The sequence below is a fragment of the Lygodium microphyllum genome, chromosome 21 (genome assembly GCF_053477565.2).
Source record: "Lygodium microphyllum isolate KBCC chromosome 21, Lygodium_microphyllum_v1.1.10, whole genome shotgun sequence".
NCBI lineage: Eukaryota > Viridiplantae > Streptophyta > Polypodiopsida > Schizaeales > Lygodiaceae > Lygodium > Lygodium microphyllum.
This window is the reverse complement of record NC_141155.1, coordinates 51,985,628-52,011,104: the sequence shown is the minus strand read 5'-3', so window position 1 is coordinate 52,011,104 and position 25,477 is coordinate 51,985,628. Positions and strand designations below refer to the sequence as shown.

The 25,477-nt window shown below is 42.6% G+C and overlaps 1 protein-coding gene across 2 annotated transcripts in view; it reads right to left on the bottom strand.

Moving 5' to 3' along the window:
- Positions 1-25,477, bottom strand: part of LOC148018001 (glutathione S-transferase 2-like) — a 72,008-nt gene that overhangs the window by 5,717 nt on the left and 40,814 nt on the right. For both annotated transcript variants that reach the window (XM_087661752.1, XM_087661751.1), the window contains exons 6-9: positions 19,059-19,112; positions 18,898-18,973; positions 1,161-1,222; positions 1,019-1,075 (exon numbers count right to left, since the gene is read on the bottom strand). In XM_087661752.1, coding sequence (XP_087517878.1) covers positions 1,019-1,075; positions 1,161-1,222; positions 18,898-18,973; positions 19,059-19,112 — 249 coding nt within the window. The remainder of the gene's footprint in view (positions 1-1,018; positions 1,076-1,160; positions 1,223-18,897; positions 18,974-19,058; positions 19,113-25,477) is intronic.

The window sequence follows — 25,477 nt, the reverse complement described above, 5'->3', positions numbered from 1 at the left end:
CATGAAGGGGGGGGCTGAGGGTATGCAGCACTTGAAGCACTTGAGGGAAAATGCGCATATGCTTAATTCCAAGAACCGCAAACTAAGTTGTAGCTATTTGATACGTTGATTACCCTAGCATTGTTATATGGAGCCCAAGTCTTTGCAAAAAGACCTAGAAGAGTATTGAGAGGCTGTTACTGACGATGATTGCTCGCGTGATGTGAAGCAAACCATCGGTGCCCCATTAGATTATTAGAGCAAAGATTGAAGAAACGTCTATGATCACTGAAGCAATATATATGATCACAAAGGCATTATTTCAATCAATGACTTGCTTGTAGAGGATATGGGAGCTCCCAAGATATAGATATCCACGATTGGCATTGACATCCTCCAAAAAATTAGTGGAGAGTGGAGAGAGACAATGTTGGTATGCGGAGATGCAGTCATGGTTTAGGATACAAGGATTACAAATGGATGCACTTCCACCATTACAATATAGCTTGGATTGTCCATACTTAGATCTAACTCATACTGAGCGGAATTGAGTTATGAAGTCATAAATTGTAGATCATACATGGGTACATCCCCCAAAGCCTGTTGGCACAGAGATGGCACAGTACATACCGGTGTCATTTCTTACACATTTCGACAAAGGGATTCGTTGTCAAGCCAACATATATGGATGTCCACCTCCCTCATGTGCCTAGGCCTTATTGGAGCTCCGGGCACACAAAGGGAAACTTCTACGAAATAGGACAGACAAAAGTATGCCAGTTCCAAAAACAATCAGATTTGCTATGAGTTAAAAAAATTTCTGAAAGATTTGTCATCATATTCTTTCCAAATAAGGTGCCTTCAGCCATTGATTTTCACATATGACTGATCAGTAACCTCAAAACTCTTCAAAAAGTGCATTATGTGGCAAAGTTTTTTAATGGACTATAATAGAGATTGTATCTTCCCTAATACTAGTGTCTTTTGCCTTAGCCAGATAAAATTTTTAGTTTTGATCCAAGAGGGGAAAAGGTCAAACCATGTCTATATTGAATCGAGATGTGTTGCCAAGCTGAGGAATCAGAACCACATCTGCCTGCAAAGTTTTAGGTTTCAGTAAGCAATTTGAGTGTTGTTTCACATTGTTTGGACCACTGCAAAGTGACAAAATAATAACATACCAGGGTAAATTCATCTCCAACACAGTACTTTCCAGCATGGTCTTGTAACAAAGCCTCCAGAGCTAAATGAATGGAAATTTCATCATTTGATCAGTCAAAACCTAAAGGATGCCAGCAGTATATAATGTACAATATGTAACCTCTAGAGTGTCTGAACGCAATATAAAAGAGCTGAGCTTGAAATATGTGCTACCCTAACTTGCTAATGAAAGCACAACTCAGTTCTTGTCCAGCATCTAGTATCCAAGCCTGTTTCAAGGCCAACTATACAATCTAGTGCACAAAGCTGTAAGTATAGAACACGTTAAAATGTTTGCAATCTTCTGATAACAAATTTTACCATGTACTTTTTGAGCATCTAAAATGTTGCAAATCATTACAACCAGCAAAGACTAAAACTCAGCCAATATCTAAGCAAACACGACTTTCATAACTAGACCTAGATCTGAGGTTATGATCAGCCTGGCATCGGAGGCTTGTGATAAATCTCAATACTGCAGAGTCAAACAACAAACTTCAAATTGTTTAAATCGACTTCAGCTAAGCATTTCAATCATTTCTAAATACTGAATTATTAGCAACACTTGAGGAGAGGATGGCTGATTTTTCTATAGAACCTTAGAGCTCAATAGGATTATGTTCGCATAGATAGATAGTAGAATTTGTCTATGAACCAACTTGGTTTGGTGTCTATGAATCTTCAAAAGGTTGAGTCTCAACCATCTCTAGTCAAGGAATGTCATAACCTAAGACAGGGAACCTATCCGAGGAGGCTTCTCCAAAGAGTACAATGGAACATGGAAGTGGGTTGCAGACATCCCTTTCAGAGAGATGGTGAGACTGAAGTATGCTCCCTTTTTTGTTTTCGCAGGCACTTGGCACTTGGCTTGGCTACGGCAAGTACCCGATTGCTCACTCTCAATGGAGAGAGCCAAACAAAAAACTAAGGTATTGCTTCTCAGACTGGCCAAGGGCATAGAAGGTATGAAGAGGGACCCTCAAGATGGCCTTTCCTGGTAGAATTAGAGACTGTGATAGTGGTGTCTGCTTTGGTCCTTGGACATTTGGGATGTGTGCACATGCAGAGTTGGCCATGGTCTTGGAACACTTGGTGACCAGGTGTGAACATGCCTTAGGAAAAGGGCAATTATGGGATTCTATAAATGGGATACATGGCTGATTTGTGCACTTTATCATAGCAACTCTGCCCACACACCCATACTAGTGTGGATTGGTAGTATGGGTTGCTAATCCTTGTGGGGGAAGCTTGGTCAGTTTGCTGCTAGCTCCCAAGCTGGAGGGTGAACCCAGATAGATCTATGGTTAGGAGGTGAGCACAACTGATTGAAGCATATTGCCCACAACCCCTCTCGTGAGCTGACTGCCAGCCTTCCACCTACGGCCCTCTGCCTCCCTTCACCACCTGACCTACACCATCATCATCATGCACCTTCGCCACCCCTGCAACCTCACTGGCCCCTACATCCTCACAGTACCTACTTCATTGATCCCTCCCCGCACACTACCAACCCTGTCCTACTTGGCCCGCACTGCCTCCAACCTGCCTTGTCCATGCTGCCCTTCCTGGTCTGTTGGTTTTCCCACCATCTTACGACCTACATTGGCATGTTTCCTCTTGCCCCCAGTCAACACCTCACTCCCATGTTGGGGGTAAAGGCGCCTCCGCCTAGCCGCCCGTGTATTACTACACTGATATTCACCACCACTGCACACTGCAGGTGGCGGGCGCCCGTCACCGTCACTTTATTCTTTATTCTTTTAGTGACAGTTTGAATAAAGGAAGGCGGGCGATCACACATTGTGACTGTTGAAATTCCCATTTCTTGCCTCTCTCTTTCTTGCTCTTGCTCTCCCATCATAGCTCTCGAGTGCAAGCTTCAATCTTTTTCTCCTTTCAACTGGTATCAGAGCACGGCTTCCCGACTCTTGAGCTTGGCTCGTGGCATTCTCAGCTTCCCATTGACTCCCCACCTGCATTGGGTCTCCTTCCCGGCAGCCATAGCTCATTCTCTTGAGCTCCCGTCACTCCCCAGCTTCCCGAGCTTCTTCCCGGCCTACTGAGGCACCATCAGGGTATTGACATTGAGGTATTGCTTCATTATTTCAAAGTTTTATTTCAATCCACAGGTCTAGGCAAACACGGCAGTCACCATTGAAGCTTCCAACCTTCATATCCCTTTGCCCCTGGTTATGGGCTGCTAGAGGCTTGTTCCCAGGCCCCCTTGGCTCATGTTTGAGCTCTCCAACCACCCTATAGTTGCCACGTGGACCAGCAGGACCAGTAGCAACTCCATGCAGATTTGCGCCTGTTTTTGGACAGCCACACAATCAGCCACTTCAGCTCCAGCTCCAGCTTGGCATTGATCACTTGTTCGGGCTCCATTTCAGGCTTCTTGCACATGTATTCATACTTGGCACTGATCCTTTGAGATTAGGCATTGGTTGGTGGCTGAAAACAGCGTTTCAGGATTGTTATAAACAGTCCGCAAACATTTGATGCTAGTGCTACATTCACAATTTATGCCTATGCTTGTTTGGGCATGACTGCATAACCGGTTTGATGCCTACTGCATCCCGATTGACTTGGGAATTGAAGCTACATGTAATGCTATGATTTTGGCCTAATTGTAGGGCTGAAAATACTTAGTTTATAACAGTAAATGCATGCTAAATACTCTTGGGCTAAAGCTATCTTTCATGCTTTGACATATGCCTATTGGTTTCGGGTGTATGTCTTGGGTTATGCTATGATGTATCGATCATTGATGGACGACTTCGAGCTTGTCATTGGATCCGGATGCTTTTGGAAGCTTGAGCTTATTTCAGCCCGCACTTATTGACATAGGTCTATGCTTGACAGTGGTCAATGCTTTGACAGTTATATGCTATTTGGGTACATGCTTAACCGACGACTACGGCTTGATGCATTTGTTTTGGCACAGTGTACCATATACTTGTTGAGCTTTAGTGCTCTCTGAAGACTTGGCTTGGATTCTCATTTGCTATTTACTATTTGATGCTGATTTATGCCCGTTTATGGCTGGTCATGTCTTGGCTGTCATTTATTGACTTGGTGCAGTGATTTGGTCAGCAATTGACTCTCACAGTACCCTGTTGTCATTTATTACAGCAAGCATATAACTCCGGACTGATATGGAACTTTCATGCTGAAATATTCTGAAAAGATATACTTTCACTAGTACTTGGTGGGCAGCAACTTTGGTTACACTTTTCTCGCCATTTTCTCTCGATTCTGGTGATTTTTTTGTCATTTTCTGCAGTAAACAGCAAGTAGTTTTGAGCTGTCTGCAATCTTCTAGCCTGCATTAAGGCGAGTTCGTCCACTGATCATGCTATTTTCAACATCACTAAGCTTGATGGTACGAATTACTCTTATTGAAAGAGCCAGATTTGGCAAGTGTTGGTGCAAAAATCGCAGATCAAACCATTGAGGTTCAGCGGGTAGCCGCCTGTAACTATGCCAAATGAGAAATAGTTTGAGCTTGATGAGTTATGCAAGTCCACTATTATATTATCTCTCACAGAATAGGTTCATTTCAATGTATTTGAGGAAGAACAGAGTGCATGGCAGTTGTGGGATAAAATCAAGAATCTCTATGACAAGAAAAGTCCAGCGAGTCAGATGTATTGACTAAAGCAACTTATGGATTTGCACATGAAGAAGAATGGGACCATGTCTGCTTACTTGAGCCAGTTCCATGCTATACTCAAGAACTTGACTTCGCAGGACATCACTTTTGCAGAGGATATCACTCATCTTTTCTTGCTTGGTACTCTTAATGAGACATGGGATGTCTTTCGCACTGCATTATGTGCCTTTTCTGCCACCTTGAAATTATCTGATGTTGAGAGTGCTCTTCTGTAGGAAGAGGTTAACCGTAAGAATTTGGATGTCTCTCGTGTGTCGCATGCTATGACAGTTAGAGGTAGGAATGATGGATATGGAAAGCATGGCAGTGGCAGTGGCCGTGGATGGGATTCTCAGAAATCTCGGTCCAAGTCTCGTGGGAAGTCACGTAGCAAATCCCGTGGCAAGAATGCAGATATTACTTGTCACCATTGTGGGAAAAATGGCCATATTAGGCCACAATGCCATGAACTGCACAATGAAAGGCGCAAAGATAAGGGGAAAGACAAAGTGCAGGATAAGTCTTCTAATCGCAGCATAGTACTTGCAAAGTCCAATGTTAAAATTGAAGAGATCGATGTTATGCAGCCTGAGGATGTTGATGATGATGACTATATCCTTGCAGCTTCTTCTAGTGCTTCGCAGATAACAAAGATACACTCTATGTATGCATAGTGTTGGCTCTTGGACTCAGGTGCGTCTTTTCATGTGACACCTTGCCGAGAGTGGTTTCATTCATACCGTACTGTTTCGGGTTCTGTGCGCTTGGGTGATGACAGCTCTCTTGATATTGTGGACATTGGGGATGTTAGGCTACAGTTTCCTTCTGACAGCAGTTTTGTTATGCAAGATGTACGTCATGTACTTGCTTTGACACGCAGTCTCATGTCAACTAGACAGCTTGATGACGCAGGTTATCGTGTATCGTTTGGAGACTCTGCACGGAAGATCACTCGTGGCAGACTTGTGATTGCGAGAGGTGCCAAGGCTGGCAGCCTCTATCCCTTGATTATATCCGCTTCTTTCATTGATCATGTTTTGTCCGTGGGTTCTATCCCACATGTATCTCTTTGGCATGTCCGTTTGGGCCATATATCTTTGAAGAGAATGAAAATGCTTTCTAGTTTGCAGTACTTACCGTCCCTTGATTATGCATGTTTTGATTCATGTGAGCATTGTCTTTATGGCAGGCAGACTAGGTCTACGCATAAGAAGTCTAATAGGCCATGTATGAGTGAGCCCTTGGCATTGGTACATTCGGATGTCTGTGGGCCCATGCCTTATCAGTCTATAGGTGGTGCAAAGTATTTTGTTACTTTCATAGATGATTTTCCACGGAAATTTTGGGCTTATCCCATTAAGCTGAAATCCGATGTCTTGGCTATGTTTCAGAGATGGCTTGCATTGGTTGAGAACCAGTCTAAATATAGGCTCAAATGCCTAAGGACAGATAATGGAGGTGAGTATGTCTCACGTGCTTTTGAGCAGTTATGTGATGAGAGGGGTATTAAGTGTCAGTTGACCATCCCCTATATCCCCCCCAAAATAGTTTGGCTAAGCGGATGAATAGAACCATCCAGGAGCGTGTACGCAGTATGCTTAGTCATGCAGGCCTACCACAGAGCTTTTGGGCTGAGATAGTTAGTACAGCTGTGCATGTCATAAACAGATCACCTTCTAGTGGTTTGGATTTTCAGGTTGCAGAGGAGGTATGGACTGGAAAACCTCCCTCTTATGCGCATCTTCGTGCCTTTGGATGTGAGGCATTTTGCCATGTGCCCAGGGACAAGAGAAGTAAGTTGGATCCTAAGAGTATCAAATACATTTCCCTTGGTTATAGGGATGCAGGCGAGATGGGTTACCGTCTCTGGGATCCGCAGGCACGGAAAGTCATCCGCAGTCATGATGTAGTCTTCCATGAAGACAAGATGCATAGGCAGCCTGAGAGAATTATTGAGATCCGCAGGGTCATATTTCAAGAGAAGCCGACAGCTCCCGCACAGCCAGTTGGACAGCCTACAACTACAGCAGATGCTTATGGTCAAGGTGTTGGATAGGCAACTGGGCAGGCCGCAGAGCCTGCCGTGAGACGGTCTACTAGAGACAGGCGTTCACCTGATAGATTTCAGCCCTCGATGCATTATGTCTTGGTTACAGATGCAGAAGAGCCTTTCACCTATGATGAGGCTATGCGCAGGGGTGACAGTCACTCCTGGGAGAGGGCTATGCAGTCTGAGATAGACTCCTTGCATAAGAATGAGACTTGGGATTTGGTTTCCTTGCCTGAGAACAAGAAGGCTTTGCCATGCAAGTGGGTGTACAAGCTGAAAAGTACCCCTGGATACCCCAAGCCGGCATACAAGGCTAGACTGGTAGCAAAGGGTTTTAAGCAGAAGCAGAGTATAGTGTAGACTTTGATGAGGTCTTTTCTCCTATGGTTAAGATGACCACCCTGCGCTTAGTCTTGGCTTTGGTTGCTCAGCTTAACTTGAATTTATGCCAGATGAATATCAAGACGGCTTTCTTACATGGGGACTTGCATGATGAGATTTATATGGAGCAGCCTAAGGGCTTTGCAGAACCTGGCAGGGAGCACCTAGTGTGCAAATTGAAGAAAAGCCTTTATAGCTTGAACCAGGCACCTAGGGAGTGGTATCATAAGTTTGATGCCTTTATGCAATCACTGGGCTACATCAGGAATGCTATGGATCCGTGTCTTTACATGAAGAAAGCCCGTGATGGCTCTTTATTGATTTTGGTACTCTATGTGGATGATATGCTAATAGCAGGAAAAGCTCATGATGAGCTAGATACTCTTAAGGCTCAGCTCAAGAAGAGCTTTGAGATGAAAGATCTGGGACAGGCCGCTCACATACTTAGTATACGCATTAGACGCGATAGGCATCAGGGACTCCTCTACTTGTCACAGAGGGAGTACATTCATAAAGTCCTTCAGCGCTTCCGCATGCAAGACGTAAAGCCTATTAGCTGTCCATTGCCTTCTTATGTCAAGGTATCACAGGCTGATTGTCCGCAGACAGATGAGCAGAGGGCCGAGATGGCCAAGATTCCCTATGTATCCGCAGTGGGCAGTCTTATGTATGCCATGATCGCCACTCGTCCAGATATTGCCTTTGCAGTTGGTGTTGTGGCACGCTATATGGCTACACCTAGCAAGAAGCATTGGGATGCCTGAAGGGTATCATGAGGTACCTGAAGGGCACTGCAGATATATGCATATGCTATGGCAGCCAGGATACAGGAGTCGTGGGGTACACTGACTCTGATTATGCAGGACATGCATCGATAGTAGAAAGTCCACTTCCGGCTATGTATTCACCTATGCTGGAGATGCTGTTTCTTGGATGTCCAGGGTGCAGAAACGCATGGCCCTTTCTACTACAAAGGCCGAGTATGTTGCAGCCACTGAGGCTTGCAAGGAGGCCATTTGGTTGGGTCGTTTGGTTGCTGACCTTGGTATTGATACTACCCCTACACTGCATTTGGATTCTATGAGTGCTATTCAGTTAGCCAAGAACGATCTTCCATGTGAAGACAAAACGCATTGAAGTGAGGTATCACTTCATACGTGGGGTCGTTGAGAACAAGTCTGTTAACCTTGTCAAAATCTCGACTAACCAGAATCATACAGATTTGCTCACGAAAAGCCTCTCTACAGAGCGCTTTGCCTTCCTCAGGAGGTTGATGGGCGTGGGATGAGATGACGTCTTTCCTCATCCTGTTGTACATGTGTACATGTTGTACTGTCTTTCTTCTTTTTTCTTTTCACTCCTCACTAGGGCAAATTCGCCTTTAAGTGGGAGATTGTTGGGGGTAAAGGCACCTCCGTCTAGCCGCCCGTATATTACTACACTGACAGTCACCGGCACTGCACGCTGCAGGTGGTGGGCGCCCGTCACCATCACTTTATTCTTTATTCTTTTAGTAATAGTTTGAATAAAGGAAGGCCCAGTCACACATTGTGACTGTTGAAGTTCCCATTTCTTGTCTCTCTCTTTCTTGCTCTTGCTCTCCCGCCATAACTCTCAAATGCAAGCTTCGATCCTTCTCTCCTTTCATCCCATGTGGCTCACCACTCACTCCCCCCCCCCCCCCTCCCTTTCCACTCTTAATGGAATAACATGGCTAATTAACAGCTGCTTCCTTCCTCTGTAGCAGCATTCCCTTCAGACGTTTAGTAGCACAATCGACTCATCTTTGGAGAAAACATACAATGGAAACCTCTAGTCCAACATTGGCACACTCCAAGTCTCCATGGATGCTCTTCACTCACATGCCTTGCGAGTTGTCTTCTCCAATGAAAAGCTTCAAACTTTTTGTGCCACTAAGAAGTAATTGGGGGAGACTATGATCTTTGGACAGGTCATGACAGCATACCTTCAACATTGGCCTCCATACATCTTGAGCATCGACACTTCATGGATAGCAAAGGTGGTGTTCAATGGGTTAATACATTTTTTTGGTGCAACTCACGTCAATGGATGCAAAGCAGAAACTTATTGGCAGCGCTATTGTTGTACCTGCTAAGAGAATCGTTTACACATTTTTGTGGTATAGCAGGTTCACAATTTCAAACTTTGGGCAACCCCATGCCTCTCCAGGCATCCCATCACATGTCCCTTCCCCAATCTTGAGGTCAAGGACTGCCAGCTAGCGGACTTGCGGCAGCTCTTTGGCACAATGCTTCACACTTGGTTTGTTGATACAATGACGGATGCAAAGGTACCAAAGTTACTAGGGCAGTAGAAGATATAAAGAAAATCCTCAAAGTCTTCGAGGTAGACGTAGAAAGGCATCATTCCAATCAGCAAGACATAGTCACAAGAAAGCTTGGGCAATGCCTTGCGTGCATGCTTTTGACCACTAGGCAATGCCTTAGATGAGAGTCATGTTTCGAGGAGTTTCCACTTCTATTGGAGGTGGGTGGAATGGTAGGGCACATCTATTAGTCCCCACTCGATGGGTGAATTACTCCTCCCTCTAGTTCACACTCTAGCAAATGGTAAGAAGCTTAGGTGGAGGAGGTCATACAAGACCAAGTGTTTGAGCATGTTTCACAATGGTTAGGAGGGTCATGGCTAGAGTTATTCTCAAAGTAGTGGCCCCACTACAAGATAGACATTAACAAGTATACCAATGCAAATTTTCCACACCTCAGCATCCTCATTTGCACCACACCGCAGAGGCACCTACCTATGGATGTAATCAAGAGGCATCTAGCCCTCTTAGGAACTCAAGGATCAATCATTGCCTCCCTTCTATGCCCATGGGCCACCATGGGGTTCTGGAGCTCACCCGCTAAGCTAGTCACCAAGAACAATTTTGCACCCTTCTATTCATCTTTCATTCATAACCAGCATTCATTTCTCATATTCTTCTTCGTTATTCATTTGTGTTCTTGTACGATTTCATTGTGTAAGTCATGTTCAAAAACCCTTGGTGTTTTCTCTACAAAAACTTGTGTATCCTTTGTTAGAAGTATAGCATGAGAACTCTATGTAAGCAAGGGTGCATGAGGAAAGGAGATGTATGAATGGACTAGAGGAGAAGGAAAACCCTAACCCTAGCTCATCCAATGGGTATATAAACAACCCTAAGGGTCACTCTCACAGTAGAAGAGAGAGTTTACCAATTGTACTTCATAAGCAACTGAATAAGCAAGATCTTCTTATACTTTGTGAGATCTCTTCTCCCTCTTGTGCACACTCTTCCATGCTGCAACTCTAATATTCCAACATGGTATCAGAGCCATCTCTGATCCATTAAGCTCCCCCTAATCCTATCTCAATTGAGTGCACAAGAAAGTTTCATTATTCATCTTCATAGCTAGATATGCACCAGCAGTTAGTGGAGGACCTGCTGAGGCCAAAAGAGGGCATTTCAGCTCATGGTCTCTTCTGGAAACTTCTTCCTCATCTCAAAGCACAGCATCCTATCATGAAAAACCCTGACATTGGCCACATAGGAGCCCGGCACTGTCGAAATTGCAGATCTGGTGCAATCTGGCACAGTGCTCCAATTCGTGGCTGCTCACAACTTGTAGAAGGTGCAATCGTGGTGGCCACCATAGGGCTTTGGTAGCCCCCCAAGTGGGCTAGTCCCCCCTCCCTAAAAGGCTTTGCTAAAATTCCTTCTCTGCTGGGCACTGTGGGCCAAACCCTAACTATTACCCTATCTAGCAGCCATAGCCAAAAAATGTTGAACCTTGATTTTTTCAGTTTTCTTCTTACTTAAGTCATTAACAATGTTTCTAATCACTGACTGAGCAAGATTCAAGTCCATTGCAGATCTGGAGGCTCAAAACTCAAAGCTTCTTGCCCCAAAGGTGACTCTCAAGCCCGTCATTCACTCAGACTCCAACACAAGCATTTCACCAAGCTTGGATAGAAGTGTTTTTAAACACTACTGATCAATCTATTCATCATTGCTTGCTGGTTACTCTTAGCAATTTGAAGGTTCTTAGACATTAAGCATATTCACTAAGCGTTTAACTATCATCGTCTATCTCTTAACCATTATAAGGCTATGAGATGGGATATGGCAGCTCTCAGCTGAAAGCACATAGTAGACAGTAGAGAGTGAAGACAACACACAATTCCCAATGCTATTTTCAAGTGTGTGATGAAAGTACAAAGTACAGCCCTTAGACCTTGGGGTTGTTAATATGCATTCACACCCAAAAGGTGTAAAACACGGTAAGTAACTGCATTGTGTAACATAAACACATAAAATAGAAAATAATGTCATTGGGGGAAAAAACCTCTCATAAGAAGAGTAAAAAGTGTCAAAGTGTCCTACTACGGATCACTAACACTCCTTTGTGAGTGTAGGCATGAGTCAAACCCAATAAACCCCCCTAGAGTGAAAAGTGATCAACATACAAGGATCATCCACCAACGGAGATTAAATTCAAAGTATTGTGAAATGCTTCAAATTTGTCACAAGAAAGAGCTTTGGTGAAGATATCTATCACATTGTTGGCGGTAGAACAATAGACAAGGCTGATATCTCCTGCATGTAGCCTCTCTTTGACAAAGTGATAGTGGATCTCTCTGTGTTTTGTGCGTGCATGAAACACTGGGTTCCATGCCACTACAATGGCACTCTAACTGTCAGTAAACAAAGGAGTAGGCTCCGTGACAAATACATCAAGATCAGCCAACAAGCATCTCAACAATGTACATTCAATTATGGTAGTAAAAGCTACCTTATATTCAACTTCACAAGATGATGTGGCAACAATGGATTGTTTCTTACTAAGCCAAGAGATGTAAGATGAGCCAAGAAAGAAACAATTTCCACTTGTAGAGTGACGTGAATCAAAATCACCAGCCCAATCAAAATCACTATAAGCATGTAATTGCAATGGTCTCCCCTTGGCATAAAGCAATCCAAGAGTCCTAGTACCTTGCAAGTAACGAAAGATACGCTTCATAGCTTGCCAATGTGACATACGTGGACTGTGCATAAATCTACTCAAGGCTGAAACTGCAAACTGAATATCTGGTCTTATATTGCATAAGTAAATGAGACATCCATCTACTAGAGCATATGTATAAATGTCAAACAAATCACTGTCATCATACAAAGACAGCTTGAGTCCAATCTCGATTGGTGTGCTAACTGACTTGTAATCTTGAAAGCCAAATCTCTCAAGAAGTTTACCAATATATCTGGACTCCAATACCTCTAGCATCATGAATAAACTGAATGCCCAAATACTAATGCAAAGGTCCCAAATTTGACATTTCAAAAGTTTGCTGCAAATTTTTCTTGAATGCTGAAATCTAATCAACATGTGTCCCTATGGGTAAAAGATCATCTACATAGAGACAAATGACCAACAAGGATCCCCCCTCTTTGCATACGTAAAGAGTAGACTCTGATGGACTCTTAATGAACCCTTGGCTGAGTAAAAAGGCATCAATTTTTGCATACCAAGCTTATGGAGCTTGCTTTAAACCATATAAAACCTTTTTCAGATTGCATACCATGTGTTCGGATCCCTCAACCGCAAAACCAATGGGCTATTGTATATACACTTCTTCTTGAAGTTTCCCATGTAAAAATGCAATTTTAATATCAAGATGATATACAATCCAACCATAACGGGCAACCATATGCCGAATGGTGGCCATACGGGATGTAGGCACAAATGTTTGCTCATAATCAATGCCCTTCTTTTGCGCATAGCCTTTTGCCACAAGCCTGGCTTTATACTTACCAATGGATCCATCTGCTTTTCTTTTCAACTTATAGAACCATTTTGTGCCAATGGCTTTCTTTCCAACAGGCAATGTCACTAAATCCCATATTTGATTCTTTATGATAGAATCAAATTCAGCTTGCATTGCTGCATCCAATGCACACTTTGTTGTGCATCCTCAAAACAATCACGCTCCTCATCATCAAGTGTGTATGCTGCCATAACAAAATCCATTGTGTTAGCATAATCATGTAGAAGTGCTTGCCTCTAGTACAACCAGCAATAGGAGCATCCAAATGACTATCTTTCATAGTCTACAAGTGCCATCTAGGCATTTGTCTAGCTTCCTGATTATGTAAGTGCTTCCAATGAGCCTCAAATTCAGTATCTAGCTGAATATTCAGATCAGCCATAGGTTGAATTTCTGCATTGCTTAATGGAGCTACTAGTTGAACATTTCGTTCATTTACTAAAACTCCAACTGTATCACCAAAAGAAATGGGCAACAGCCCTTCAAACACATCATTTGCAGCATTATATGTATCAAAACCAGCAAGGGATAATTGTGATTTTTCATCAAAAATCACATCCCTACGAAAAAAATATTATTGAAAACAAGCTCATACAATCTGTATCCTTTGCTCTCACTGCTCTACCCTACAAAAATGCATTTGACAACCTTGTCCAACTTCTTTTTTAGTACTTTGAGAATATGAGCATATGCAAGACACCCAAAAGTACAAAAGTGGCCAACTGAAGGTTTCCGGCTGTTCCAAGCCTCAAAAGGCATGACATTTTTCAATGCCTTGGTAGGGTATATGTTTAAAACATGACAAGCACACATAACTGCTTCCATCCAAAAGCCATTTGGCAAATTCTTAGCTTTCAGCATACATTTGGCCATCTCCATGAATGACCAATTATTCCTTTCTACAACCCCGGAGTATATGTAGTAGTATACTAATGGGCAATGCCTTGCTTCTTCAAAAAATTATTCAGCAAAGAAGACATGTATTCCACCCTCAATCCAAATGGAGAGTCTTAATCTTGAAACCAGATTGATTCTCAGCGAGTGCAACAAAAGCCAAAAAAGTATCATACACCTCTGACACAATGAGTACACCCAACAAAAACGAGTAAAGTCGTCAATCAAGGTAACGAAATAATAACATCCACCCAATGACTTTGTCTGCATAGGTCCACATACATTTGAATGCACAATCTGTAATCTGGTTGTTGCATTAAAAGCAACATCACAAGGAAAAGAGGATCGATGCATTTTTCCCAAAATAGAGAATAGTTACTACCGTCCAATCTAACCTCTTTGGATACATATGTGAATACATCATTCTGTCCTTGATTAGCCATGGTAAATGTCACTGTTTCAAAGAACACAAAAGCAAGAACCAAAGCTGGAACAACTTAGAAATTTGCAAATTTGCAAAAATTACAGCATGCACCAGGCTGTAATTAGAAAATATGTGTCACACTTGATCACAATTGTCCAATGGACACGCTGTCCAGTGCACGAATAGTGCTCAGCAGCACAACCAATGCAAAAGCCCGATAATTTTGCTGTCCAAAATGCACAATTTCAGTCTATTTCAGCCTGAACCTGCAGTACATCTGCCAATGTTCTCTAAATAGCCAAAAGCCTCAAATTTTCTGACCATATGCCAAAAATCTGCAAGTTGTGTATGCCCAAAAGCACGTACAGCAGTACGAATGTACTACTCAAGTAAAAGTTCCTCTTTGTGATTCAAATTTTTGAGTTAAAAAATGAATAGATGTCTATTTTACCTTTAGTGCTAACTACCTAGTGCTGATGGTAACCTCATTAGTGAGAATGAGCTTGAGAGTATCTCATAATCTACCCCGGACAAGTACTCTTTAAGCTCTCTTGATGAGTACTTCAATGCAAATGACATTGATGATGATGATGATGATGATGATGGTAATCTCATCAGTGAGGAGGAGCTCAAGGGTCTCTCACCATCCATCTCCAAGAAGTCATCTTCAAACTTTCTTAATGAGCACTCTCATGCGGCCTATGGATGACATTGATGATACTAGTGATAGTAATAGCTCATCCTAGGCCCTTCTCTCCAGCCCAATGGCAAGTTCATATAATTCTTTTGATTTGTATGAGTCAAAACTCCTATATGTTGCTCCCTCTATTATGTAGGATCTAGAACTAAGTTTCTTTGGAGACCGGAACTAGTATTATTATGTCAGTACAAACAAAGGAGGGTCTAAATGCAAAGAATGCATACAAATACACATGCTACTTTGCCTTTTGTTTTCTTTGGGCATGTCATTTGGTGCTGCTCATTCACAATCCCCCCCCCAATCACATTTTGCATTTAGGTTCTCTTTCTCGTGCTCTTAGCAAAATAGGATTGGACTCCACCACCCTTGCATCTCCCTCTTGAGGCCGTATCCCATCTCTCCTTAGCACATCAAGTTTAGGATCTTCCATTTCTAGTTTGGGTTCCTCTCTCTGCCAAGTCAAGTTACATGGCTCTTTTCTAATGATGGCTTTCCTTAGACTTCCACACTTACCCTCATGTGAATGCCACTATACCCTAGTGCTCCATTGCTAGAAACGCCACTCATGCACCATGCACCTCCCATCTACCTACAAGTGAGCAGCCTTGCCTATACTAATGAGGTGGTGTTGGGTATCCCCAGCACGCCCTTTGGACCTCTACCTTCGGTCACTTAGACGCAAGGATTTTCATCCTATGCTTTTAGTGCACCTATCCCCCTTCCTTCAGATACTCACGCGGTGACCATGCATATGCTTAGGCAACCCATTTATACTATTGGATCCACTATGCACACTTCACCAATGCATGACGGGTATTATGAAAGAAATCTCTAAGTGTACCCCTTATCCCATCGCCACCCTCCCTATCATTCACTCAACACTAGGATAACTGCAAAATGTTTCATCCCTGAAATTTTGCATTTTCAAGTGAAATGTTTCATCCATACCCATGCCATGGGTGAAACGCGCCAAGTGAAACGGTTGAATAACATACTTGGAATTCATATATGTGGATGCTTTACATATATTCAAGAATCAAAATCGGTACCATAATAGCCAAACTTAACCGATGTAACATAGTAACATTAGATATGTTGTAAGATAGATAAATCTGTGCTCAAAGTCTACATAAACACATGCAACATGTATTTGTTGACAGCCTAAAAATCATAGTGTTTTCTCCAAAAAGGAATTTCTAACAGTCACAAAAGTGTTTTCATTGAAAGTTTCAAGGTCACATAATGTTTCCACTTGAAAAACATGTTTTTTGTTCACTAAAATAGGCAAGTGTTCCACTAGCGATTCATCCTAGCAATCGAATGTTTCACTGCAAAACCATATTTTACATTTCACATAGGCATGTTTCCCAATTACTTTGCTCGGCCCACACTATGTTTGCTATGGCCAATAACACCTATAGTGATGAGACTCATTTCAATGGGTAAAATTTCACAACTTGGTCTAATCTTATATAACAAGTGCTTGAGTCCAAAGGTCTCTAGGACCCAATCATTGGTCTAGAGGCTATGCTTGATCCTTGACTTGCCAACACTAAGCTTGTCCCATGAATGGAAGGCTTGTAATGCCACAACGACTATCGAGTTAGTGCACAGGTTATTACCTAAGTTTCGCTCCAAATTACAGCACTTTATCCTAGCACCTATTCATTGGAGCCATCTTATCAACTACTACATAGTAGTGAGAGATTGAACCTGGAACACCAACCATGATCATGAGCTCGAAGATTTCTCCGTTAAGGGGATGATCTGAAAGCTAAGTTGGCTGGATGTAGACACTTACTCACCAAGTTCACCACTATTGGCTTACCTAGGTCAAATGATGATTAGATCACACTCTTCTAAAAATAAGCTGCCACTCATTTATTCCCATTTTATACAGCAAGTTATTTCATTGCCCCAGTTTTCGACCGAATGTTACCTACTGCATTATGCTCGACTGCATGATCAAGTCCATGTGAAGACCTGCACTTCCCTGGTGTTACCTTATGAGGGGCTTTGGCTTCCACTACTGAAAAGGGGGAATCCAGAGCTGGCAAGAACTCTTGAGAGCTCAAGGAAAGTCCTTACAAAGGTGACTCTCCTTCGTACAAAATAGAAAATATCAGACTAGGATGGCAGAAAAAGAATAGATATTGAACTCAATACTAGTGCTCAGGCCATGTCAACAAGGATTGTCATTCCAAGGCCTAGGGTAATCCTCCTAGACCTTCTTCCCATCACCATCAAATCTCCACCACACCCATGGCCCATTGGCAGTACTCTCCTTGTGCAGCCAAGAGGGAGCCCTGTTTCAACTCCTACTCCTATTCCCTCCTGCTACTCTTAGTGCCCCGTGACCCATTGAGATGGCAGTACTCTCCTTGTGCAGCCAAGAGGTCATGCTGTTATGAGGACACTGTGTGAAAAAGTATGAAATGCATCATCATCCGACTTCTTTATTGGTCTAGAGAGTCAATGTGATCTGAGCCATTAGTACAAGTGAAAACTGCATGGATTATCCGAAAATATTAGATTTTTGGATAATTTTAATCTATTTTTTATATTATTTATTGTAAAAATCCGAAAAAGTTAGAAAAAACTTCTAGATTAGGATGGCATGCAAAAAGCTAGTTGCTTTTTCAGCCAGTTAGGAGGATTTTCATAAAAAAGACAGATTGACGAAATCGCGCGCGTCGTGATCGCTATAAACAAGCTGAAAACTGCAGATTGAACTGAAAGAAGAAGGAGTGATCTGGGAGATCCGTGCTTCTGAGTAGTGCTCAGGCCATGTAAACACTACAAAAACAAATCACAATGAATTGAAGCAATACGTATTGAAAGAACCTGGAATCTTTGCACTACTCAGAAGCAATCTCCAGGCAATAGTTCTCCTGGAGCTCCTTCGTAGACCAAAAACGTGGATCAGAAAAATCAGCTCTTTCTCTACTGCCCGGAACCCAAATCTGATGGCTCCGTTGGCTCTGAAAGGGGGGTAAAACTCCAAGACACCTGGTCACGGATCTCCCAGATCACTCCTTCTTCTTTCAGTTCAATCTGCAGTTTTCAGCCTGTTTACAACGATCGCGACGCACGCGATTTCGTCAATCTGTCTTTTTTATGAAAAATCTCCTAACTGGCTGAAAAAGCAACTAGCTTTTTGCATGCCATCCTAATCTAGAAGCTTTTTCTAACTTTTTCGGATTTTTACAATAAATAATATCAAAAATATATTAAAATTATCCAAAAATCTAGTATTTTCGGATAATCCATGCAACTCTCACTAGTACTAATGGCTCAGATCACATTGACTCTCTAGATCAATAAAGAAGTCGGATGATGATGCATTCCATACTTTTTCACACCATGTCCTCATAACATCACGACATCTCGATAATGTGTCTCATGGAAAACCCCTCAGTCAGCAATTTTTACTAGCCGTAGATTCACAAAAGGTGGAAAGGATACAACTTATCTATCTCAAGCTGTTTGAGGATACCGCAACTTGATAATAGTGGAAACAACATTGCTATGTAGATAGTATAAAACTCCACAGTACTGTCCCACAAGTCAAATGTGTAGACACCTGTCAGCTCATCCCTTGATGGAGGCTGCATACATTGAAGGTGAAATATAAACTAAGACAAAACTGGTTAAGTGATATTTTCAGCTTTCAATTGGGTGTATAAAAGTTTACATGCGCAAAACGTGCTCATGTGCACATGGAAAAATATAAATAAGACCAGAATTAGTATAAGGCTTAGAAGAGTCATTCACTTCATAGCTGTTCTTACCTTCGAAGCCTGTTTCAATATAATATTGAGCCCATTGGACTGTTTCCTCAGCCCCCAATTTCTCCTCTACTCTTTTCTGGGAAAAGGATAACTTGATGATTATGAGCTGTTTGAAACCAGAAATTTTTTTCAGTTTCCCTTTAGAATGTAAAGCTACGTACCAAAACCGAAAGATTCTGTAAAGGTTGTATTGATGCTGCAATATGATTGACAACCTGGTACAATGCATAGTAACAGTTTGTTCAATATCCCCCTCTCTCTGCCCCATCTGACATTTTGATCTGAATGGCACTCTTTTGTTATAATTTTGTTGCTGCTTCAAACTAACACAATACAATGTGGAACTTTTCATACATACAGCCAACTAGTCTGTCAAAGTGGTATTGAATCATAGAACATAAACATACTGGCATCATAGGAAACTTCTTAGATATTGGGAAGACAGCTTAATGGAACATAAAGAACTTGGCATCAGAAGAAATTACAATTGCTCTTGTGGCCAAGGAGTGGGATTTTGATGTGGAGCTATAAGACCATACAGGACACTAAATTACATAAGCTCGGTTGCATGTGTAAGACAATTTGTTTTGAATGCAGTAATTATGCAGGGCGGTGAGGCAATTTCAGGACACAAACAAAAATCAAAGATCCTTAGGTGAAGTACTTCAAGAACATCTAGCCATCTGTAAGGTAATGTCAAGAAGAGGTTATGTTTGCTTAGATATTATGGGTGTAAGAGAGAGAAGATACGAGGTTGTCTGCATGTCGTATTTCAGAGTCTACATGACAGAATTAGGAATCATCATTTGCCTGCATTACCTGCAGCATGTCAAAAACTGTTCATCTCACAAACACAAAGACTCAAAGAGAGAGAGACAAAACCCAAACCCTAAACATAAAACACAAAAGGCAAAACTTGAACACAAAGACAAAGCACAAAGAGAAGAAACTCTGAAGTGAATGATTGTTGTAAATGAATGTAAGGGTGAACAAAATGCCCAAGGGCAAAGCAATGAAGTGTCAAAAAGTGACGTCAACCGGAGACGGATCCCAAGTGCTATGACCACCACTTAGAGTGTAGAGTGCAGAGTGCAGGAAACACCAAATGCTGATCACCAAAGTGTCGGAACATAGGTGACTGCAAAGGACGATGCCTGCTGATGAGGGCAGCAGCATAAGGCTGCAAACGCAGCACTAGAAGGGCCACCTAGAGGAAGAACACAACCAATTGTCGCTTGCACGTAGGAGGGCCAAACGCAGGGTACAGAAGGTCGCCTGGCTGTTGAAATTGCGTTCAATACCTATAACATCGCTAGCCCATAAGGGGATTTCGAGATCTCCCTCTTGTCCATAGTATCCATCATCCTTGTACACAATCTTGAATACCTCTGGAGGGATGCCATCTATGCCTGCGGCTTTATGCTGTTTAAGTTTCCTGAGCACATGTCGGACTTCATACCACGCAATAGGAACGTCTAGGTCGTTAATGTGGGGCCTTAGACGCAAGCCTGTATCCATATGCTTCCAGTGGTCAGCATTGTTACTTGTTCCTAGGGGGTCATCGTACACCTTAGAGTAGTGGCTCTCCCATATCTTCATGAGTTCAGGGGTTCCATTTGCAGTGTTCCAATTAAGTCTTTGAGGGGCTGAGCTTTTTGCCCACCACGATTTTGGACTCCCTCAATGCCTTTTTGGAGCTTCCACCATTTACAAGCCAACCTAGCTCATTGTAACCCTTTCCCTTTGGCAATTGCATGAGAAAAGCTCTAGTTCTCGCTATAATGACAGGCTTGTTCTGCTTGTTTCCAAATCTTGGCATACTCTTCAAACGTCTCAAGGTGAGACTTGAGTTGCTTCCAAGCCTTCCTTTTCAAGTTGATAGCACGGCGTGCATTGGGATTGAGTCTATAATGATTCCTGGGTGTGGTGGGGGTCTCACTGACATGATTCTGTTCTCTTGTGCAATGGCCTTCACTATGTCAATGAAGGCCCTCATCAGTAAATCTAGGAGTGGACCCTCTCCCTCTACTTCCTCATTGAGGTCGATTAATGCTGCCCATCTATTGCTAGATAGGAACGCATTCGCCGCTGCATCTACCCTGCTTGCGTTAATACAGGGCACACATGGAATAAGAGGGTTCGAGACCGTTACCATATCATCCACCGCCTCCATCATGCAAGTGATAAGCCAATGGTCGGATATGTCAGTTGCTCTAAAGACATTAGCTACTGAGAGTCTAGAAATCACAACGTCATTCCCAACGTAGAAGTGAAGTTCCGACTTTCCATGCCCCATCTCAGAATGTAATGTAAGCTCCGAGCCAACGATGCACAATACAAAGAATTCGAGGTAGTGTGCCTCCAAATACTGACTTAATATCCTTTGCTTACAATTCCAATCACCCCCGACTATGATTGGGATGCCTTTCCGATGTAGGCTCCTCATCTTCTGGCACACATCCTTTAGGACTTCTCATTGCACACAACTGCTTCTGAGGAATATACACATTCCCATGGATCCATCGCCCTTGCTTCCCTGCACCGCAAGGGAAAACTGCACTAGTAGGCAGTTGGGAGTCGACTAGCATAGCTCAAATACTCAGTAATTCCGTGAGATTATGGTGACCAATTCTCTCTCACCGAGCTTATTCGAACCCATGCGCTGGAATGAGTCGTATCTGTATAACTGTAGTGGCCATCCACCTTGGAAAATTCGTGTCTCTTGCAGTCCAATCACACGTCAGTGTTCTTTCTGAGCCAGCATATCCAGTTCACCTCACTTGGAGCGAAGTGAGTTAATATTCAAACTCGCAAAGATAGGTCTCTTATCAAGGCCTTAGCTTATTTGTGATGGGACCACACCATTGTGTTCTCTAAAGGGTACCGATAGGCGAGCATGTGGACCGATTTCGCAAGCACCTAATCCAATCGCACCTCTTAACCTCCCGATAAAGATCTGATCGGAGCATACATCTCAAGGAGCCCCACATAAATTGTTCTATGAGGCTTCCATCCCCCCATATCACAATTTTTAGATACATACACAGCTTCGTCAACCTTAACGCTAGGACCATGTCTTTGTCCCTCCCCGTAAGGATAGGGTGGTCTCATCACAAGGCATCGAGGGTCCCACCATGGCAGAGGCAATTGTATCGCCATTACCGACACTGGTTGTTCTCTGCTCTCTTGTTTGGGCATCGACGTTCTGGGTCGTGGCCGACGCATTATTGGCCGTTCTGATAGGAGGTCCCTCCCTGTTCCTCTGACTCCCATTGCGTCGAGTCACTTGGGAGTTCCTGACTTGGTTCCCCCGTCGGGTGACAATTGAGGCATAAGTCGCCGTTCACCTTCTATTCCCGCAATAGTACCCTTGATTGCGGGACAATACACCTGTCTCATTTGGCAATGGGATGTAAGTGGAACCCAATGGGTCCTCATTCACTCCATTCCGATAGGTCGTTTGGGCCATGACGTTAGTTGGGTACTCAGGACTACCATTCCGATCCTAGTACACCTAGGGATTCGGGTTTCACCCTCTCCATCACCCCAATTTAGAGTCCCGGCTGACACGACTACTACAGGGGGACTAGAAACACTATCGTTTGGGGGGGAAACTGTGTCAAGCAATCCCGCCCCTAGGCCATTTGCCTTACCCAACTCCAAGTTTTCTCTTTTTAGTTTTCGGACTGGTGAGTAGGCTATGTCCATTGAATGCATACCGCCCTCTCGACCTCGACCCCAGGTCATTCCATAGCATCTCCGGTTTCAACAAAGCCACGCTCGAGACCTTGAACTCGTTATGAGAACCAGAGATTAATCAGAATGCTGAATTGGTGAACATCACCCTTAACTCTCTTCCAAAGTCATATATTTGTTTTCACAACTCTTTCATGTTGTCATGTGGGGGTGGCGGGGTAGCCCCTTACTTTTGTGGAGTTGGAAGGCCTCTTATTGCAAGAGGAGCATGCTCGATCAAATGTTGCATTGCATTCAAGTGATGTGGCTATGCTTTCCAAGTTTAAAGACAAGAATAAAGCTACGCAAAATGCATAAAATCAGCAAAAGGGTGATGTTGAACAGCCATCAAAAAAAGCTATCCAAGACTCAAAATAAGTCTAAAAAGATGGAAAAATGCCATTATTGCAAGAAGCGTAGTCACTACATTGATGAGTGTCAAAAGAGATTCGCCAAGGAGAAGAAGAAAGACTCCCGTTTGGTTGTCCAAGAGGCATCAACAAGCAAATCAGCAGATGGTGATGCTTCAGCCAACTTGGTAGAGGAGGATTATGCATTTCTCACATGCAATTATGATTCTTTTATAGCTCATTCAGCATTTAATACTACTAAAATGTAGCAAACATGGTATTTTGACAATGGTGCTTCAAAGCACATCACTTCCAAAAAGTGCTAGTTTATTTCTTTGCATTCAACCCCTACTGGAAAGCATGTCACATGTGCGAACAGCAGCAGTACTAATGTTTCGGGACAGTCACTATTGCTACTGCAGATGGTTCAAACTTCATGCTTCGAGATGTATTGTTTATGCCTCGTATTACAAAGAACTTATTGTCTATTTCTACCTTCAATACGTTGGCTTTTAGGTCATCTACAAGAATATTAAATGTATTGTCAAAGATAGAGATGAGGAAGTGCTTATTTACTTCTTTGCATTTAGCCCTTGCTAGGAAGCATGTCACATGTGCGAACAATAGTAGTTATGATGTTTGTGGCATTGGGACAATCACTATTACTACTACAAATGGTTCAAACTTCATGCTTCTAGATATCTTGTTTATACCTAGCATTACAAAAAACTTGTCTATTTTTGCCTTCAATAAGTATGGCTTTTAGGTCATCTGACAAATGTATGGTCAGAGATAGAGAGATGGACTATGCACTCAAGCTATCAAGCACCCTGTACAAGGGTTTATTCTTGTTAGACACTTATAACCGACTGTCTCATGATGCTCTGGAAGTCACTATTTTATGCCCGGTATGTAAAATGTAGAGATTTGATATGCCATTATGGACATATGAGCATTGGGAGTTTGATTACGCTTCAAAGGTGTCATATGGTAGATGCATTGCCTCCAATGGAGACTCCACCTCCTCATACATGCCAGAGATGTATTTTGGGCAAGATGCACAAGTTTGCCTTCAAAAAGGATTGTGTTGTCCAAATAATACAACTTATTCACTCTGATGTTTGTGGTTCCATGAGGACACATGCACTTGTGGTAATCTTTACTTTGTTACATTTATTGATGACTACTCGATGTTTGCATGGGTGTATGGGCTAAAGGCTAAATTTGATGTATTCATGTATTTTTAACAGCTTGTGGCAAAGCTTGAGGCTGAAACTGGTTTAAAAGTGAAGATACTTCGCACAGATAGAGGAGGGGAGTACATGTCTCGTGCATTTGAGACATATTTGTTGTATCGTGGCGTTATGCATCATGCCACTGTTAGAATGACCCCTTAGCAAAATGGAGTTGCTGAAAGAAAGAATCACACTCTCATGGAAATAACTCATTGTATGTTAAAAAGCAAGGGGCTGCATCATAAATTTTGGTTGGACGGGCTTCAGTGTGTCAATCATGTGTTGAATCGCGCACCCACAAAGGCTTTGAAGATGATTACACCATTTGAACCTTGTCATGATGAAAAACCCAAGGTTTACTACATTTGGATATTTGGTTGCATACCCCATATGCTCCCGAATAACAGGGTGTTGATGAGGAATTGCTACATGCAGTGGAGGCAGCAGTTCAATATGAAAGGAGTGTTGTAAATGCAACAAAAACAGTCCCGAGATGGCTGTTACAAACTCTCCAAGAGAGTGAAATGGATGCCACATTACCTCAGCGCACTAAAAGGGTCACCAAGCATGCAACACATGTAGCAAGGGGAACACATTTGGTTGATATAACGGAAGTAGATAATTGTGATGAGCATGTGATTATAAGCTCACTGTTGAATGATGATGAGCCTACTTCCTTAGACAAAGCAAGCCATGCAAGAGGAGTTAGACTCCATTGCCACTAACTCTACGTGGTATCTTGTGGATTTACCACCTGGTAAGAAGGCTACTAGCACAAAATGGGTTTTTAAACTCAAACGCAAGGCTGATAACACTATTCATATGTACAAAGCACGATTGGTAGCAAAAGGCTATGCACAGAAGAAAGGCATAGATTATGAGAAAACCTTTGCTACTACATCTTGTATGAGTATGGTGAGATGTGTGATTGCTATGGCTGCAAATTATGGCTGGAAAGTACATCAGTTGAGAATTAAGACAGCACTCTTGAATGGGGTGCATGAGGATGTTTATGTATCATAACCTCCACGATTTGTGGTTAAAGAGAAAAAGCACATGGTATGCAAGCTACATAAGGCTCTTTATGGTCTCAAACAAACTCCTCGTTCGTATACTCTAAAACTAATACTTATTTGGCCAGCAAAGGATTCAACTCACAGTATGTGGATAAGATGTTACATAGGTTTAATGCAAGATTGCAAACCTATGTGAACTCCTATGGAGCCAGGCTTAAAGCTGTCTATGCATGATGGCAAAGAG